This window comes from Anabrus simplex, chromosome 1, assembly GCF_040414725.1.
Source record: "Anabrus simplex isolate iqAnaSimp1 chromosome 1, ASM4041472v1, whole genome shotgun sequence".
Classification (NCBI taxonomy): Eukaryota; Metazoa; Arthropoda; class Insecta; order Orthoptera; family Tettigoniidae; genus Anabrus; species Anabrus simplex.
Genome location: NC_090265.1, coordinates 94,264,728 through 94,284,465, shown reverse-complemented (window position 1 = coordinate 94,284,465; position 19,738 = coordinate 94,264,728). Strand labels below are relative to the sequence as shown.

The 19,738-nt window shown below is 38.3% G+C and overlaps 1 protein-coding gene across 1 annotated transcript in view; it reads right to left on the bottom strand.

Moving 5' to 3' along the window:
* SMC3 (structural maintenance of chromosomes 3) overlaps positions 1–19,738 on the bottom strand; it is a 311,725-nt gene that overhangs the window by 229,795 nt on the left and 62,192 nt on the right. Inside the window, exon 7 of the mRNA XM_067156456.2 lies at positions 4,655–4,836. Coding sequence (XP_067012557.2) covers positions 4,655–4,836 — 182 coding nt within the window. The remainder of the gene's footprint in view (positions 1–4,654; positions 4,837–19,738) is intronic.

The window sequence follows — 19,738 nt, the reverse complement described above, 5'->3', positions numbered from 1 at the left end:
TGTCGCGTGATGTCCGCTCCCTCCTTGTGTTTCTTGTGCAAATAGTTGTTACTAATGGTTCTATATTTAGCTCTTCTCTGATTTGAATAATTTGAATTCCATATCTTCTTGTCTTTTGAACCGATGTTCCTAAAAATTTCATTTCTACTGCCTGGATCTTACTATCTTGCTTACTAGTTACCAGTGTTTCTAGTCCGTATGTTACAATTGGTATGAAATAAGGTTTATATAATGATAACTTCATTCTCTTGGGTACTTCGTCATTCCATAAAAGCTCTCTGACTTGATGATAAAATGTTGTACCTTTACTTAGTCTGTTATTAATTTCAGGGTTGATTTCATTCCTTCCATTAATAATGCTACACAGATATGTAAACTGTTCAACATTCTCAAACCGTTCTCTGTCTATGTTCACTTGGCTTCTCTTTTTCTCTTTTCTACAGTGCATGACTACAGTTTTCTTTTTACTAATTACCATTCCAAACTCCTTCAGGTTTCCATTCAGAATGTCCAGTCTCCTCTGAACTTCCTTTTCTCCTTTTCTACCCTTCCCCAAATCACCACATCATTTGCAAATACCAAACCATTTACTTCATCACTACTGATACTCTGTTTTACACGTTTTATGATTTCATCCATCAATATAATAAACAACAATGGCGACAGCGCACTTCCTTGCTTGAGACCTTTTTGGTATAAAATATTTCAGAGTCACCACTCCCCTCTTGTACACTCTCATCTTCTTCTTTTCTTTCTTCTTGTTAATGATTTTGGTACATTCCTTTTCAGTAGGCACTCCCATACATGTTTTCTCTCAACTCTATCATAAGATTTTTCCAAATCCTAAAATACGAAGATGATTTCCTTGTTCCTATTCAGATGCTTTTACATTATCATTCGCACTGTAAATATCAAGTCTATTGTTGATCTATTCGGTCTAAAGCCATATTGTTCTTCGTCAAACTGTGTTTCTATTATATCCCTCAGTCTTTTGTCTATGACTTTCTCCATTATTCTTAGTCCTACGAAAACTATTTGACCTTCAGTGTGTGCGACTCTGTTTACATTGCAAAATGCCGAAGCCAGCAAGTAAGATGTGTGCTCAGCCAGTTGTATGTGACTCTCAGAAGCAGTAATATCTAACAATGAAAGCAAGATAACTTCAATTAATCAATTACTACTGATCTGCATTTAGGGCAGTCGCCCACGTGGCAGATTTCCTATCTGTTGTTTTCCTAGCCTTTTCTTAAATGATCACAAAGAAACTGGAAAATTATTGAACATTTCCCTTGGTAACTTATTCCACTCCATAATTCCCCTTCCTATAAACGAATATTTGCCCCCAACTTGTCTTCTTGAATATTGTGATCTTTCCTACTTTTAACGACACCACTCAAACTTATTCGTCTACTGATGTCCTCCCACGCCATCTTTCCACTGACAGCTCGGAACACACCACTTATAATACCAATATAAATGGGACTCAACATCTATACCAACAGACCACTTAATCGAGCAGCTCGTCTCCTATCTCCCAAGTCTTCCCAGCCCAAATTTTGCAACATTTTTATAACGCTATACTTTTGTTGGAAATCACCCAGAACAAATCGAGCAGCTTTTCTTTGGATTTTTTCCAGTTCTTGAATCAAGTAATCCTGATGAGGGTCCACTACACTGGAACCATACTCTAGTTGGGGTCTTACCAAAGACTTATATGCCCTCTCCTTTACATCTTTACTACAACCCCTAAATACCCTCACAACCGTGTGCAGAGATTTGTACCCTTTATTAACAATCATATTTAGGTGATTACCACAATGAACTTCTTTTCTTATATTAACACCTAGGTACTTACAATAACTCCCAACAGGAACATTTACCCCACCAACGCAGTAATTAAAACTGAGAGGACTTTTCCTATTTGTGAAACTCACAACCTGACTTATAACCCCGTTTATCATCATACCATTGCCCACTGTGCATCTCACAACACTATCGAGGTCATTTTGCAGCCGCTCACAATCTTGTAACTTATTTGTTACTCTGTACAGAATAACATCATCTGTAAACAGCCTTATCTCTGATTCCACTTCTTTACACATATCACTGATATATAAGAAAACAAAAAGGTCCAATAATACTGCCTTGAGGATTTCCCCTCTTAATTATTAAGGGTCAGATAAAGCTTCGCCTACTCTAATTCTCCGAGTTCTATTTTCTAGAAATATAGCCACCCATTCAGTCACTCTTTTTCTCGTCCAATAGCACTCATTTTTGCCAGTAGTCTTCCATGATCCACCCTATCAAATGCCTTAGACAGGTCTATCGCAATACAGTCCATTTGGCCTCCTGAATCCAGGATATATGCTATATCTTGCTGAAAACCTACAAGATGAGCTTCAGTCGAATAACCTTTCCTAAATCCAAACTGCCTTCTGACAAACCAATTAGTAATTACACAAACATGACTAATATAATCAGAAAGAATGCTTTCCCAAAGCTTACATACAATGCATGTCAAACCGACTGGCCTGTAATTTTCAGCTTTATGTCTATCACCCCTTCCTTTATACACTAGGGCTACTATAGCAACTCTCCATTCATTTGGTATGGCTCCTTCAACCAAACAATAATCAAATAAGTACTTCAGATTTGGTACAATATCCCAACCCATTGCCTTTAGTATATCCCCAGAAATCTTATAAATTCCAGCCACTTTTCTAGTTTTTAACTTTTGTATCTTACTGTAAATGTCATTGTTATCATACGTAAATTTTAATACTTCTTTAGTATTACTCACCCCCCCCCCCCCCCCCCTATCTGGACATTATCCTTGTAACCAACATTTACATACTAGTGACTGAATACTTCTGCTTTTTGAAGATCCTTGCATACACACTCCCCTTGTTCATTAATGATTCCTGGAGTGTCCTTTGAACCTGTTTCTGCCTTAAAGTACCTATACATACCCTTCCACATTTCACTAAAATTTGTATGACCACCAATTATGCTTGCCATCATGTTATCCTTAGCCGACTTCTGTGCTAGATTCAATTTCCTAGTAAGTTCCTTCAATTTCTCCTTACTTCCATAACCATTTCTAACTCTATTTCCTTCCAACCTGCACCTCCTTCTTAGTCTCTTTACTTCTCTGTTATAATATTGAGGATCTTTATCATTCCTTACCACCTTTAAAGGTACAAACCTATTTTCACATTCCTCAACAATTGCTTTAAACTCATCCCAGAGTCTGGTTACATTTTTATTTAGCATTTTCCAGCAATCATAGTTACTTTTTAAAAACTCCCTCATGCCTGTTTTATCAGCCATATGGTACTGCCTAATAGTCCTAATTTTAATACCTTCCTTTCTTTCACATTTATTTCTAACTACGACAAAAACAGCTTCTTGATAACTAATACCATCTATTACTTCGATTTTTCTATAGAGCTCATCTGGTTTTATCAGCTCCACATCCCAAAAATTTTTCCCTCTAGTTGGTTCCATCACTTTCTGAATCAGCTGCATTTCCCGCATCAACCGTCCAGAAATTTCAGTCCCATCGACGCTAAATCCTCGATCAAGCGTTTTTCAAGATTTCGAGAATGGACGGCAGGAATCGAATTTGCGAGTCTAGCGGATTTTAATATCGTCGGATATCTTGCGCGATCATACTTACGGAACATTCTGTACCAGGCTAACAATGAAGGCCTCCGCCAACTTGCGCTTTGTTAAGAGCTTTCTGTTGAATGTTTCGTTCAGTTGGCTGTGTTACTAGCTGGTGAAAACCAACAATTTACGCAGTCGAGTTTCGGTTTGCTTACACAGTGCAGTATTGAAATGACGCGACCTGTAAAGCATGTGAAAAACCTGCAAGAAAAACTTCAGATTATAGAGGAAGTTGAAAGAAATCCATCAGAAAAAAAAGTTGACATCGCGAAATGTTTAGGCTTACCTGCTTCGACACTGAATACAATAATAGGGAAAAAACAAGAGATACGTGAACAAGTAAAAAAGTGTGGATCCTCCGCAAAGAATGGACAAACGGGGAAGGAATCGAGATATTCTAAAATGGAAGCAGTTCTCTTTTCTTGGTATCAGCAAGCTCGGGCGTCGAGAATTCCTGTGGATGGTAACATTTTGCGCGTAAAAGCTCGAAGCATCGCTGCAAGAATGGGTATCAAAAATTTTTCCGCTTCGAATGGATGGATTTCCCGGTTTAAGGAGCACACCCTTTGTAAGGCAGACCCTCCGATGAGGTTGGGCGTCATCTGCCATGTGTAGGTAACTGTGTGTTATTATGGTGGAGGATAGTGTTATGTGTGATGTGTAAGTTGCAGGGATTTTGGGGACAGCACATACACCCAGCCCCCGGGCCATCGGAATTAATCAATGAAGGTTAAAAAACCCTGTCCTGGCAGGGAATCGAACCTGGGACCCTCTGAACCAAAGACCAGTACGCTGACCATTCAGCCAACAAGTTGGACAATACATTTATATCATCTTATAAGAAGAGTGTTAATTAGACATGTTTGAACTCATTACGAGTCATCTTCAGTAAAAACACCTTGAATTAAAATGACATTAAGATTAACAAACAAAAATAAATTAGTCAATAAAATGTAAAGCAGGATCAATTGAGAATAAAACTTACTTCTTCAAGTTTCTTCCTATTATCTTTCAATTCTCTGTCATGTATTGTGTATTCTAGAGACCGTCTCATTTTATCCCACTTTTGGTACTCCTTTAGCTCCTCCTTCTCTTCTTCCAATGTTTTCAAACGCTCTTCGATTGTTCTCAAGAACTCCTCAATTTTATCAACTTTACTCTCAGTTTCTGAAAAAGGAAAAAAAATTCTATAATTATAACCATCTCGATAAAATATACTTACCAGTGTGGGTCATTTTATATGTAAGGGCATCTTATATTTTGGCCAATATGGTAATTGTGCAAGTAAATACTGTGTTGGAAAGAGCATGGCTAACAAAAATTCAGAGAGTCTCAAAAAATGCATGTAAAGTGTTCCTATCAGCTTACTACCGCATGATACACAGAGCATTTAATATAGCGTTAACAAAAGAAGATTTAAATAAAGAATTACAACTAATTTATGACACTGCTAAAAACAATGGATACAAGAAAGAAATGGTTAACAAAATCATTCACAAAATAAAATCCCAACCCAAAACCAAATTAGCAAAAATAGACAAACCCAAAAAAGATTACGCACTATTCACCTTCAACAATGTACACATATACCCCATAACTAACGTTTAAAAAAAAACACAACTTAAGAATAGCATTTAAAACTACACACTACAGTACCAATATCACACACAACGTCAGGACAATCAACAGCAACAATAAATACAACCACTCAGGGGTATACCGTATTAAATGCAATAACTGTGAGACAAGCTACGTCTGACGCACCAGTAGGTTCTTTCTAACCCGATATAATGAACAGATAAATGCTGTAAAATACAATAATTTTTCCTCAATAGGCTAACATATCGAAGACTATAAACACAGTTTCACGAACATCGAGAACGACATGCAAATCCTGAACATAAACCCCAAGGCCCCTTGCTCAACATAACAGAAGAATTTTACATTCCTCAAGATCAGTATACCAATCCAAATTTCAACATAAATGAAATTACAGAAAAAACTAACATCATCTTCAATACAGTCATCCCCGCCCTAAAAAACAATCTTAAGATAATCAATAAACAAAACATGACACGCAACAGAGAAACATCAAACGACACACCTAGCTCCACCCCTACCCCCACAACAGCAGCTCCCCCTACCCCTCCTTCCCTAACCCCTCACAGCAGCTAGTATGAGCCCAAGACGGACATGAAGCAATACACAACGAGCTCGCATATCAAACGCAACTCAACCACACCAATGACAGTAAGTACATATTCAAATTAGCACACACAATCCTTAGACATTTCTCCAACATAACATATCACTCACAGCTCAATCTTATCTTCCACATATAACATCACTGCACAGCTACAGATGGGAAAGGAGCCACCACTTTGAATCCAATGCCACTCAAATTTCATGGATGTCACAGGACATTTTAACATAAAACAACAAGATTCAACATACAGCAGAGCTGAATATACATATTTTATTCCAATTGTATCCATATGCCTGGTACTCATTTTAAACTTGGGAAGTGTTTTATTCTATGTATATACTTGATGACAAAATCTTTTATACATATAATGTGATAATTTTACAAGCAAATCATATCACTCAGGCTCCAAAAACATCAATCAAGTGTACAACTACGAAAATAAGACTTGAACACAGAAATCAACCGATGAACTGAATTACATGCAAGACACAAACATTCATGTGCATTAAGTGTTCCTACATATATTGTTTTTATCTTACATACTTATAAGTTAGTTTTAAGTGGAGATAGCATTTTATAAATTAATTTTAAGACCTAAAGCATATCATTATAGACATACAATTGCTTTGTCACTCATAGTGACATACACGCCAGTTCCCGTTTTGACATGCCCCGTTTGGACGTGATCAAATATTTGTTATCATATGGCATTCCCCAGACATACACATACATTATCATTATAGACTGTTATGCCTTTCAGCATTCAGTCTGCAAGCCTCTGAGAATTTACTGAACGTCGCCACAATCCTCGATTTGCAACTAGTATTGTGGCCTCATTTAGTTCTATACCTCTCATCTTTAAATCATTTGAAACAGAGTCTAACCATCGTCGTCTTGGTCTACCTCTACTTCTCTTACCCTCCATAGCAGAGTCCATTATTCTTCTAGGTAACCTATCCTCCTCCATTCGCCTCACATGACCCCAACACGGAAGCCGGTTTATGCGTACAGCTTCATCCATCGAGTTCATTCCTAAATTTGCCTTTACCTCCTCATTCCGAGTAACCTCCTGCCATTATTCCCACCTGTTTGTACCAGCAATCATTCTTGCTACTTTCATGTCTATTACTCCTAACTTATGAATAAGATATCCTGAGTCCACCCAGCTTTCGCTCCCGTAAAACAAAGTTGGTCTGAAAAGACATGTAAAGATAGTTTTGTCTGGGAGCTGACTTCCTTCTTACAGAATACTGTTGATCGCAACTGCGAGCTCACTGCATTAGCTTTACTACACCTTGATTCAATCTCCCTTACTATATTACCATCCTGGGAGATACCTCGATAGTTGTTGCAATCCTTCCTGTTCCCTTGCTTATAGATAGGTGCGTTTACTGCTTTTGTCCAATCTGAAGGTGCCTTACCAACACTCCATGCTAATTTTACTACTCTATGAAGCCATTTCATCCCTGCCTTCCCACTATACTTCACCATTTCAGGTCTAATTTCATCTATTCCTGCTGCCTTATGACAATGGAGTTTTTTTTACCATCCTTTCCACTTCCTCAAGCATAATTTCACCAACATCATTTTCCTCCTCCCCATGAGCTTGGCTGTTTGCAACACCACCAGGATGATTTCCTTTTACATTGAGAAGATGTTTAAAATATTCCCTCCACCTCTCCAGTGATTCCCTGGGATCTATTATGAGTACACCTGAATTACTTAAAACACTGTTCATTTCTTTTTTCTATCCCTTCCTAAGATTCTTTATTACTGTCCAGAAATGTTTCCCTGCTGTTTGACCTAGCCTTTCCAGGCTATTACCAAAATCTTCCCATGACTTCTTTTTGGATTCAACAACTATTTGTTTTGCTCTGTTTCCTTCATCTACGTACAAATCCCTGTCTGCCTCGGTCCTTGTTTGGAGCCATTTCTAATAAGCCTTATTTTTACGTTTACAGGCTGCTCTCACTTCAACATTCCACCAAGATGTTTGCCTTTTCCCATCTTTAACACAGTTGTTCCTAGGCATTCCCTTGCTGTTTCTACTACAGCATCCCTGTATGCCACCCATTCACTTCCTATATCCTGAAACTGCTTACTGTCTGCTGTTCGAAACTTTTCACTAATCATATCCATGTACTTCTGTCTAATTTGCTCGTCCTGGAGATTTTCTACCCTTATTCGTTTGCAGACAGATTTCACTTTCTCTACCCTAGGCCTACAGATACTTAGTTCACTACAGATCAGATAGTGGTCTGTATCATCGAAAAATCTGCAAAAAACTCTTACATTCCTAACAGATTTCCTGAATTCGAAGTCGGTTAAGATATAGTCTATTATGGATCTGGTACCCCTAGCCTACCATGTGTAGCGGTGAATAGACTTATGCTTGAAGAATGTATTCGTAACTGCTAAACCCATACTAGCACAGAAGTCCAGCAAATGCTTCCCATTCCCATTAGCTTCCTTATTTTCCCCAAATTTACCTATCACCCTTTCGTATCTTTCAGTTCTATTTCAAACTCTTGCATTGAAATCACCCATTAGCATTATTCTATCCTTGCTGTTGACCCTGACCACGATGTCACTCAATGCTTCGTAAAACTTGTCAACTTCATCCTCATCTGCACCCTCACATGGTGTATGCTCTGAGACAATCCTCGTCCTAATTCCTCCAACTGCCAAATCTACCCACATCATTCGCTTGTTTATGTGCTTAATAGAAACTATGTTGCGTGCAGTGGTATTCCTGATAAACAGCCCTACCCCATACTCTGTCCTTCCCTTTCTAACACCTGTGTGCAGTTACTTTATAATCTCCTATCTCTTCCTCGTTATCTCCCCTTACCCGAATATCACTTACTCCTAGCACATCCAGATGCATCCTCTTTGCTGACTCAGCCAGTTCTACTTTCTTTCTTCCATAAGCCCCTTTAATATTGATAGCTCCCCATTGAATTCCATTTCGTTCGCCACGCTGTTTCCAAGGAGTCCCTCGCCTGTCAAATGGGAGTGGGACTCCATTACTCCCATAGGTCCGAGGCTTGCTTACAATGTTTTGAGTTTGGTAAATTCATGAAGCAGGATGCTACCCTACTTGCACATAGTGCAAGTGAGGATCTCTCCTCTAACGGGTTATGGACCACCGGTGAATTGTGTAGTCCTAGCCGCCTGAGCACAACGAGGGCCATGACTCAGAATATGTCCGAGATACCCACTCCCATTCCATAGCAATGGTATCCCGACTCTCAGGACCACCTACTAGGCCACTCAGCCGTTGCCCATGGTTCACGAACTAGGACGTGACTACAGTAACCGACAAACATGAACAATGTAATCTTAATCATAGCTTCATGATCTATATGTGAATGTACTGTTCAGCTGAAGGTGACCCTATGTAGGGGGTCAAAACCAGTACTGTAGCATAATAAGTGCAATAAATAAGTATTGATATGTGGAAGTCCTTTCCTATTTCTAATTGTGTAGTTCGTCAATACAGATATGAAGATCATAGATTACAAAATCACCTCTAGCACTATGTAACCATCTGGAGACAGCTGCTTTCACCTCCCCATCGGTTCGGAATTCTCGTCCACCAAGATCCTTTTTCAGCTTACCAAACATGGCACTAAGTCTGGACTGTGTGGAGGATGTTGCTACAACTCCCCTTGAATCGCTGCAGCAGTTCGGACATTTGTAGGTCCGTGTGAGGTGTTGCATTAACGTGCAAATAAATCACACCAGCGCTAAATTTTCCCTGCCAGTTTCCTTTAATTGCCTTACGCAAACGGTTCAACGTTTGAGAAGATGAAGCAGAGTTGACTATCGTGCCTTTTGGCATAAATATAAATTCCACGTGCATCACACCCTCCATCTCAAAGAACACTGTCACCACTACCTTTCCTGACGAAGGTTGGACATTGGCCTTCTTTTGTGGTGGTGATGTGGCGTGCACCCATTCCGTCAATGCTCTCTTTGTTTCGGGGTTGAAGTGGTGGACCCACGTTTCATCTCCGGTGATGATTCGCCACAGAAATTCGTTGCCCTCCACAGAATGTCGTTGCATAAATGCCAGTGACAAGTGGAAACGTTATCCATTGTGAACATCGGTGAGCAGACATGGGACCCATCTTTCACACAGTTTACGAAATCCAAGGTGCTGGTTAACAATGGAGAACACACTGCCAAATGAAATGTTCAGCATGCTGGCAATTTCCTGCAGTGTTATGCGCCGATTCTCTCTAATGAACCCATTCACACGGCCAACGTTTGCAACAATACTGGACGTTGCAGGCCTGCCTTTGCGATATTCGTCAGTGAGATCCACATGTCTGGTGTCAAAATACTTATACCGCTTTAAAATACCTGGATGATAGGAAAAATTAAAACGGTCCACCTTTTCAATACAAAAATGTTATAGTTTATTTATAACATGTATTTGTACTTGGAACTAGTTTCAACGCTGATTTGCGTCATCATCAGCCAAAATGTGGGAATAGGCAAGCATGTAGGCATTTATATTACACAAGGCGTTACATTAAACAATACACATCGTACAAGGAGATAAAAACAGGGACGAGTATAGAGACAAATGAATTGTTGAGAAAACAAAAGTTATACATATTAAAAATAACCTTAACCACACATCTTGCAGTGCGAAAGTGTTCTTCTTGAATGATTCCTGAATATAAAACACACGTGCACACATTTCTGAAGACCCAGCATCTCGCGCCATAGCTTTACCGCCTCATGTCCCGCAATAAACATCATAGAAACCTGCCCCCACCCTACACGTAACGCTGCAACAATACACCACAAATACTGGCACAGTCATCCTCCAAACTCTCAACAACGTATTCCTTAATACCTATTTTATATTCTTGTCGAGCTGAATACCAGACCTGTGAAGATTACAAGATTATTTTGTGCATCTACAGAATGTTGTGTTAATGAAGCTATGTAATATAGAGAGAGACTTTCAAAGGTGGTTAAATGAAGAAGTTATATCATGTTCAAGATCATGCTTTCACATCTCTGCACAGTATTTAAAATACAATTTACCGTTGGTCTTTTATAGCTATTGTTGAGAGTTAAGGAGAATTTCCTGTTGTGTATGTTTATCAGGAACTCGAGGGAGACTTCACTAGTTAGTCGGAACATAGAAAGAATGATGAACTCTTCTCAGAAGAACTCTTAAGGTTTCACCTTACTTTTTCCTGCCTGCTGGCTCTTTAGAAATGTGTGCGCGTGCGTCTTGTATTCAGGAATCACTCAAGGCAAATATTTTCGCACTGCAAGTTGTGTGGTTAAGCTTATTTTTAATATGTATAATTTTTGCTTTCTCAATGATGCATTTGTTTCTACATTCGTCCCTGTTTTTATCTCCTCCTAAGATGTGTATTGTTTAATGTAACACCTTGTGTAAAAAATTGGGTTAAATGAAGGAGTTATATTATATTCAAGATCATGCTTTCACGTCTCTGCACAATATTTAAAATGAAATTTACCGTTGGTCTTTATAGCTATTGTTGAGAGTGAAGGAGAATTTCCTGTTTTGTATGTTTATCAGGAACTCAAGGGAGACTTCATTAGTTAGTCAGAACATAGAAAAATGAGAACTCTTAAGGTTTCACTTTACTTTGTCCTGCCTGCTGGCTCTTCAGAAATGTGTGCACGTGTGTTTTCTATTCAGGAATCATTCAAGAAGAACACTTTCGCACTGCAAGATGTGTGGTTAAGGTTATTTTTAATATGTATAACTTTTGTTTTCTCAACGATTCATTTGTCTCTATACTCGTCCCTGTTTTTATCTCCTTGTAAGATGTGTATTGTTTAATGTAACGCCTTGTGTAATATAAATGCCTACATGCTTGCCTATTCCCACATTTTGGCTGATGATGACGCAAATCAGCGTTGAAACTAGTTCCAAGTACAAATACATGTTATAAATAAACTATAACATTTTTGTATTGAAAAGGTGGTCCGTTTTAAGTTTTCCTATCATCCTTTCTCAGTTCAATACGGACAAAAATGAAATTCCTAGGTTTAAATTAAAATACCTGGGCGAGAAATTGCACACTCACCATATACAACAGTGATTTCACGATCAATGTCTGTGCAACTGAGCCGTTTAGCTCATAGAAATCAGATTGTTGCACGCATCTCCAATTTGGAATGAACATCCAGTTGATGCGCCACTGAGACTAGCACAGTCCGCACACACAACACGACAGGATACCACACCAACCTTCCCATCGGACATGTCAGCAGTTACCTTAGCTTGTTCTGTATTGGCCACAGTCAAGACACACAGCGTGCTCTCGCGGCAAACTAGTGTAACTTACTTTTTGATCCGCCATCATAACCCTGCCACTGAGCATGACCTTTCTAAGAATTCAAAGGCTCACTTGTTTTGACACCATTCTACGGATTTGAGAAACGTCTTTGTAGAGGGTAATAGAATGTCAATCTCTTCACTATTTCCCAAGATCCAGTGAAGTTACACAGAGGCACTGTACAAACGGTTGCAGCGGCTACCGATGTATAATAATGAAGTGGGCGTTTTGTGTGCGCATGCACGGGGTGTGTGTGTGTGTGTGTGAAAAGAAGCAGCGTTGTTACCGTGGTAGCTGCCAGCGATGTTCATTACTGTTAGGTCGTGAATGCAAGACAACCCTTGATTTTTCATAATTATGAGATTCTGGAAAAAAATGTAGTCTTGGATTCAGGGAAATACGGTACATAGCTTTCCTTTCTTGCAATGCCATTTATGTACATGATAGCTTGGAATTTTATATTCTGCTACGTTCTTCATTTTTTTGTGCATGTATATAGTAGTAACAGCTACTGAATATCGTCGTTGCCGGGACAAAACCTCCTATGTGAAATATTTTAGCTTAGAACTTTGGCTGGTAAGGTTCTGTCATCTAAGGGCCAATATTGTGTGACATTTGTCAAGGCATTCTCGCTCTTCATAATGTATGTGCTGCGGGTCAGTATATCTCCAAACATATTAACACATAGGAGGTTTCGTCCCGGCAACGACGATATATTTTCTGTATATGCAGTTTGTTGATTTCCCTTCATACAATATATGTAGAAGCCCAACGAGAATATTCCTGAGCAATGGCTACTCAAGGAAACAGATTGACAAAGTGCTACATCCTAAGCCAAAAGACAGATTGTCACGTGATTCTCATCCTTTGAGTCTGGCCTTTTTGCCATACGTACAATCTGTCACAAATAGGATTGGCCATATTTTCTGAAGACACAATGTCAAGACCCTCTTTACGCTTAATATCATCATAGGCAATTGCTTGCAATCTGTCAAAAATCCTATTGGTTTAAACTGTGCTGGAATATATATATCGTATTTGCTCACATATAACTCGCCACCGTGTATATCTCACACCCCATTTTTAACATTTAAAATTGCAGGGGAAAATATCTCCGCATATAACTCGCATTAATTTCTGACGTTGTATAAAGACAAACAGTACATACATGAAATAAAGTTTGGGGATTCCGTGGATGCGCCTACATTAAATATCGGGACTGTAATCATTGTTGTAACGGTACTTTGTATGCGACAGTACAAGAAGAAACTGCATTTCTTTCTACCTGCAGAACGGTTCAGGTTAGCTGTTGTAAAAAAAATAGTTAACTCGCAAACCCCCACCCCAAAGCCGCATTCCTAGCCAGTCAGTCACACTCAGCCATTCCTCTCACTCTTCCATCTTTGTCAATATGCTTATCGCTACCTCTCCGGCAGAGCTGATCACATGAACTGGGAGTGTTTCCCTGCCCAGGCCGTCAAGTGATCACGGCATTAGGTATCGTCCATCTGTTGTATTGTCGACAAGTACCAGTATTCTGTCTTCATGTTTCATTGTTGTTTCTCAGTTAAGTTTTCTTGTGTAGGTCGATCTTTATGTTATAGAGAAACGTGGATGTTATACGGCTGGGCTTAAACTCAAAGTTATAAAATATGCTGAAGAACGTAGTAACAGAGCTGCAGGTCGAGAATTCAGTGTGAATGAGTTTAATATTTGCTACTGCGTAAACAGAAAGCTGCGCTATAAACCACCAACCGAACATGTAAGGCATTCAGAGGGCCGGAAACTGCTAAGTTTCCTGAGCTGGAAGACGAGTTGCGAAACGATGGCTTTAGTATCTCGAAGGAGGTGCTACATTTCAAAGCGCGCGAACTAGCGATTAAAGGAGGAAACAGCTGTTCGGATCTGAAAGGGAGCCGGGGTTGGATCCGTAGATTCATGACACGAAAGGGATTGTGCCTGCGAAGGCAAACATCTCTCTGCCAGAGAATGCCAAGCGATTTCAGTGACAAAATCATAGATTTTCATTGCCATGTGATAGCAATGCAGATCAAACTCCAATAAACTTCAACATGCGATGCAACACCACCATCAACAAGAAGGGAGGATCTAGCGTGCTTGTGTGTGAAAGACAGTGTTGCACTGTCATGCTAGTAATATTACATGTGATAAAATTCATTTTTGGGTCCGTATTGAAAGTATTTGTATTAAATAACACTAGTATGCTTTTATTGTTCACCCATCTATTCAATACAATACAATCTTAAAAATTAGGACTTCGTCCTTATCAAAATTGTTCACATAAAATTAATACATTGGATGGTACATGTTTTGCATATCAATAGTAGGCACCATCAGCCATATTTTTTATCTTAGGAATAGATCAGGTACCTGATTGGAAATGACTTATAAATACTGTTAAGAACAATGTCTTGTAAAATGGATTAGAGATCGTTAAACAACTACTACAATATAAAATGTAGTATACTATTACTTAACAATATTTGTGTTAATATTTGAGTCTAAAAACATGACAATTATTTGCGGATTATGACATAGGTGGTTGGTACTTGATATTAAAAGATGTTACAATAAAGATAAAAATCAGAAAGCACATTCCATTTAATTGTCAAATGGCATGTTGTTAAAAACATAAGAAAAGTTGAGCATTGGTAAAGATCGTTGGTTCTTGAAGTTAATAAGTATTGATTTTCATTTATATGCTTATAAATTTTAAAGAATTTTCATATGGCATGTCTAAAAAAGAGCTGCACCACCTCGGGATGAGGAAACGAGTTTATTTTAGTTAAGAAATATTCACGGTTGTTGCCAGGTCCATTAATATAGGCAGGCGAGATCATTAACAAAGTGATTGTTTAACATCTCGCAACTCGGGCCAATATAGGGTTTTTCAGGAGAGATGTAGGTTTAAAACGTGATAAAAACAATCCAATCACAAATGTTTTACTTGCCAACATACCTAACAAATAATAATATTGTTTTTTATGTCCCCACTTACTTTCAAAGATTTTCAGAGACACCAAACAAAACATAGTAAGGTGTACCGGTATGCGTTAATTAAAAAAAGGAAGACAACGAACGTACGAAATTAAACATTGTGATAATAAATGCATTACTGCCACACCTGTAGATATCCATAAATGCGGCAAACTTTCCCGTTATTTCTTTTTATTCTTTCCGTCGTGAAACTTCTGGCACTATCTGGGTGACAGCATGCCTAACCTAAACAATGTGGCCTCTCTTATCTCATTTACAGCTGTTTAGGTAAATCCTGAACTGATAAATGTACAGAACAAGCATGAAATATACTTAAAAACAAGTGACTCGCTTTCAACAGCCACAGTTATAAAAGGAATGCTTCCAGTCACTATCTATTACATTCAGAAATACAACTCATAACATACGCTAGTTACCAGCTGGTGGTTTGGCACGCTTTCAACAACACGGCTTTATTCAGAAGGAGTGGCTTCTGCTACTCTATAGTCAGGAACATAACTATTTTTAAAAGATTCAAAAAGACAGGACCTCGAATGCTCTCGGTCTCAATTGCAGGGTATGGCTGACAAAATGGCAGTGAAGATGACGTCACTTGGAATAATAATAATAATAATAATAATAATAATAATAATAATATAAGAACATTTATTGGACTCCAACCTATTCAATATATTACAGGATGTTAACATTTTTAGTTAAACATCGTTAAAATGGAGACATGTTTCGCCCCCTATGTGGGGCATCATCAGTCATATCAAAGCACCTCAAAATTACAACAGACGTCTGGTTGGGACTTATGAACATAATATGCGAGAGAGAGTAACATTAAAAAACACTTGCAAGGTCTTATCTTAGACGAAATAACAAATTGACTAGTTGCACATAGTAAAATACGTTAGTGGTTCTTAATATTAAAACAAGGCCATCACACGTACAGTATAACAATGAAGGTAATTAAAGTCTATTCGATATTGAGTTCGAAGGTAGTTTTACGTAGTATATACGAATGTTGGAAAATAAAATGATGGGTACAGGGTAAAAACCAGGTAAGTCACTTTTTAATCGAAATTTAGTTTGAGGTGCCATTGGATTCTCCATGTGTAGGACTATCTGTTAGACATATGAAACAGGCAAAAAAACAGGTTAGTCATGGGTTTATTTACCTTCAAAGATTTAGTGTACAGGAAAAGAAGCAGGTAACTCAACTGTTACAGTGAAAAAACCAGGCAAGTCATCTGCCTCCCAATAGAGAACAGTGTGATCGCTGAAATATTCCGCGAGTATCTCATTGTAACTCTTGTAAGTCGGCTGTGTTTTTGCATTCTGTTTATTAGTGCAAGTTATTATTCCAATACTTTGTAACATAGTCTATCATTTGGATACCCACGTAGTGACACATGCATTCGTTGTGACGAATTTTCAGCCAAATTAAAAGTGCTGTCCCCAGAAGAGGATAAAAAAGAAATTAAAGAGCTGACAACCTTGAATATTCTTCACCAAAAAAGGCTGAATCATTCTACCAACATAAAAGAGATGCAAAAAACAAATCTATGAAATCAAAGAAGATGGAAGCAACTTGTATGGATTTTGCCAAAAATGTTCCGATACCAAATATAAGTACCAACGATGTATTCTACAAGCGTCGGCTATCAATGTATTCATTCAACATCCACATTCTCTCTACTGGGAAGTCGGTTTTCTGTGTGTACCATGAAGGTATTGGGAAGAAAGGGCTTAACGAGGTTGCCTCCTTTCTCTTTCATTTCATTATGAACTACCTTGATGATGAAGTTGATCTTCAAGTATTTTGTGATTCTGCTGGAGGGCAAAACAAGAATTTCATCATTTTTCGTTTCATGCACTATGTTGTTGATAATCTAATCCATGGCTTAACAAACTTTAAGATCACATTTCCAGAACGAGGACATTCATACATGGAATCTGATAAGGACGTTGGGCTGTGGAGTATGAAACAAAGGATGGAAACTCCAAGACTTCATAAGCATGATTGAAAACTCAAGACTGAAACCATCGCCCTTCACTGTGGTGACAGTCTGCAAGGAAATGCTACTTGCTTGGAAAGATTTTTTAGATCAGAAATATGTACTTAAATGTCCGTTTAAGACCCAACCTGTCAGGGAACTTGTAGCCTCATCCAACCACCCTCGACTACTGCACTGGCGAGCTTCTTATAATGGCTCTTTTGAATTCAGCACCATAAAAAAGGCTGCCAAAGGTGTTTCAACACAGAAGAATGGAAAATTTGAGCTACCTTCCTTGGCCTATTCAGGTAAAATTGTTAATATATTTACCTAATTCTCTCCTTTAAATTTCCCGTTAAAATTAGTTATGTGGAAAATGTGTAACAAATCTCTCAATTGCCCTCAGGTCCTCTTCGTATTTCCAAAGCTAAGTACCAAGATATGAGACCCATGAAATTTTGTGGTCAGCCAGCAGTGAAGTTTTTCCAGGGATTGGCACATGAATGATAAACTGTGAGTTACCATGGCTTTATTATTATTGAATTCCATTAAAATAATAGTTATATCATCTTACAGTTTTACACACAAAATTATAGGGGCTGACATGCCTGGTTTTCTTTCTGTTTCAGGTGAGTTACCTGGTTTTTTTCCCTGAAGAAAGTGGTGTATGAATGAAATTTTTGGTTTTGTTTGATACTCTTGTCATTCAGGGCACTAAGCACCCTTTTACTTGGTTCGCTACACCTGAGACTTCAATATTTCACTTTGCTTCAAATAATTACTTTGTTTTGGAAGCACTTATTACGTTTTCAAATTAAAAAACTGTTTCCTGGGTTTCATGAAAAAAGTGACTTACCTGCTTTTTTCCCTGTACCCTTCAAATACAATTTACAATTACTGTAAATTTACAATTGTTAAAATTGATGACGAGAAACATTCCAATTTTGTCTATTTGTGATTTTGGCTCCAACCAAAATAATTCGCCCAGGGATTCATGAGGTAGTCACCTCCATTGGTCACTCTCTATATGGATGGAGTGCATAGTGCAAGTGAACTGCAGTTTTTAGTGATTATAAAATGAGGCTTGGAATGACGACATGCCAGTAGCAGGGAAGTTAGCGGCGCAAGACAATTAAAATGAAAGTAGTGACCAGGTTTACTGTGTGGTAGGCCTACAGCTCAATTGACAGAGGCAAATGACTGGTCACTGAGTTATTTTATATCAATATTGCATTATATAATAATATGATACCCTCATTCCTTTTCTCTGCGGTGTCGAGTATGAAGCGAGACGAATCTTTGTAGCGAGTTTTTATGACCATATGCCCTTTCTGACGTCTGCCTCATTAGAGGAATTAATATGAAACGACTGACATGATATGAGTAACTAAAACAGGATTTACTTTACATGTAGGCCTAAAAGTCGTGTACACCATTTATTGACTTTTTACATTTGAAAATAATGCCTTCCAAGGAAAATAGCCAGTATAACTCAAATACATTCATAAGTTTGTTAAAGAACAGTGTGGACACACGTGTCTAGACTTCATGTGTTCACTGCACAAAATTTGAGGTTACTGCATAATGGACACCCCTATATTTTTTTGGCTGTAAAAGTGGAGGGAAAAGGGGTCTAATATGTGAGTAAATAAGTATGTCATTGCCAGCCATTAAAGTCTGCTGTGGCAGAACATGCCATACATAATGACTATAAAATCACTTTTGATGCAACTTCTGTAATTTGTAAAGAGAAACATTTTATACCTACAAAAATTAGTGAAGCGACAGAAGTTGCTAATCACCCGAATAATTTTAACAAAGCGGACAGCTATATATTGAGTTGATCATGGCTACCCTCCACAGTTAACTCTAACATCTTTCTCCTTGACTCAGGAGGCCCTGGAATGAACTATATTTCTAACAGAGTCGCTCTATCTTGAGTTTAGTTACTATGGAGTGACATTTACAACTTAAATCTTTGTTATTGCTTTGAAGACGATCCTGGTTGTAGGTTTGAAACGCATCGGCTTATAATAAGTATTACACAACCTAACCTCCCCAAAATTATATATTATAATGTCAAAATAAACTAAGTACTTACTCTTACCCTCCTCTACCATAATAGGTTAGCTTATGAATTAATTGGTGCGGCAATGTGATAGGAAAACATGGACTTGGCAGCTGTAATGCCAATGGTCTACTGCTCCTTGGTTTATGTGCTGAACATGAACTCTTCATTACCAATACTCAGATCTGCCTGCCTAATAGCTACAAGACCACTTGGATGTATCCTCGCTCAAAGCACACTGCCACATCCTTGATTATATTATCACCAGGCAATGTGATAAAAACGACGTCCTTGTTACAAGGACCGCAAGAAACGTAGATGACTGCTGGACAGATCATAAGCTCCTTTCTTGCCGGCTGAGAATATCAATCTGTCGCAAACCAAAAAGATCTATCCACAACCTGCCCAGAAAGAAATTCGATACTTCTAAACTTCAAATTGAATCCATTGCTATAGA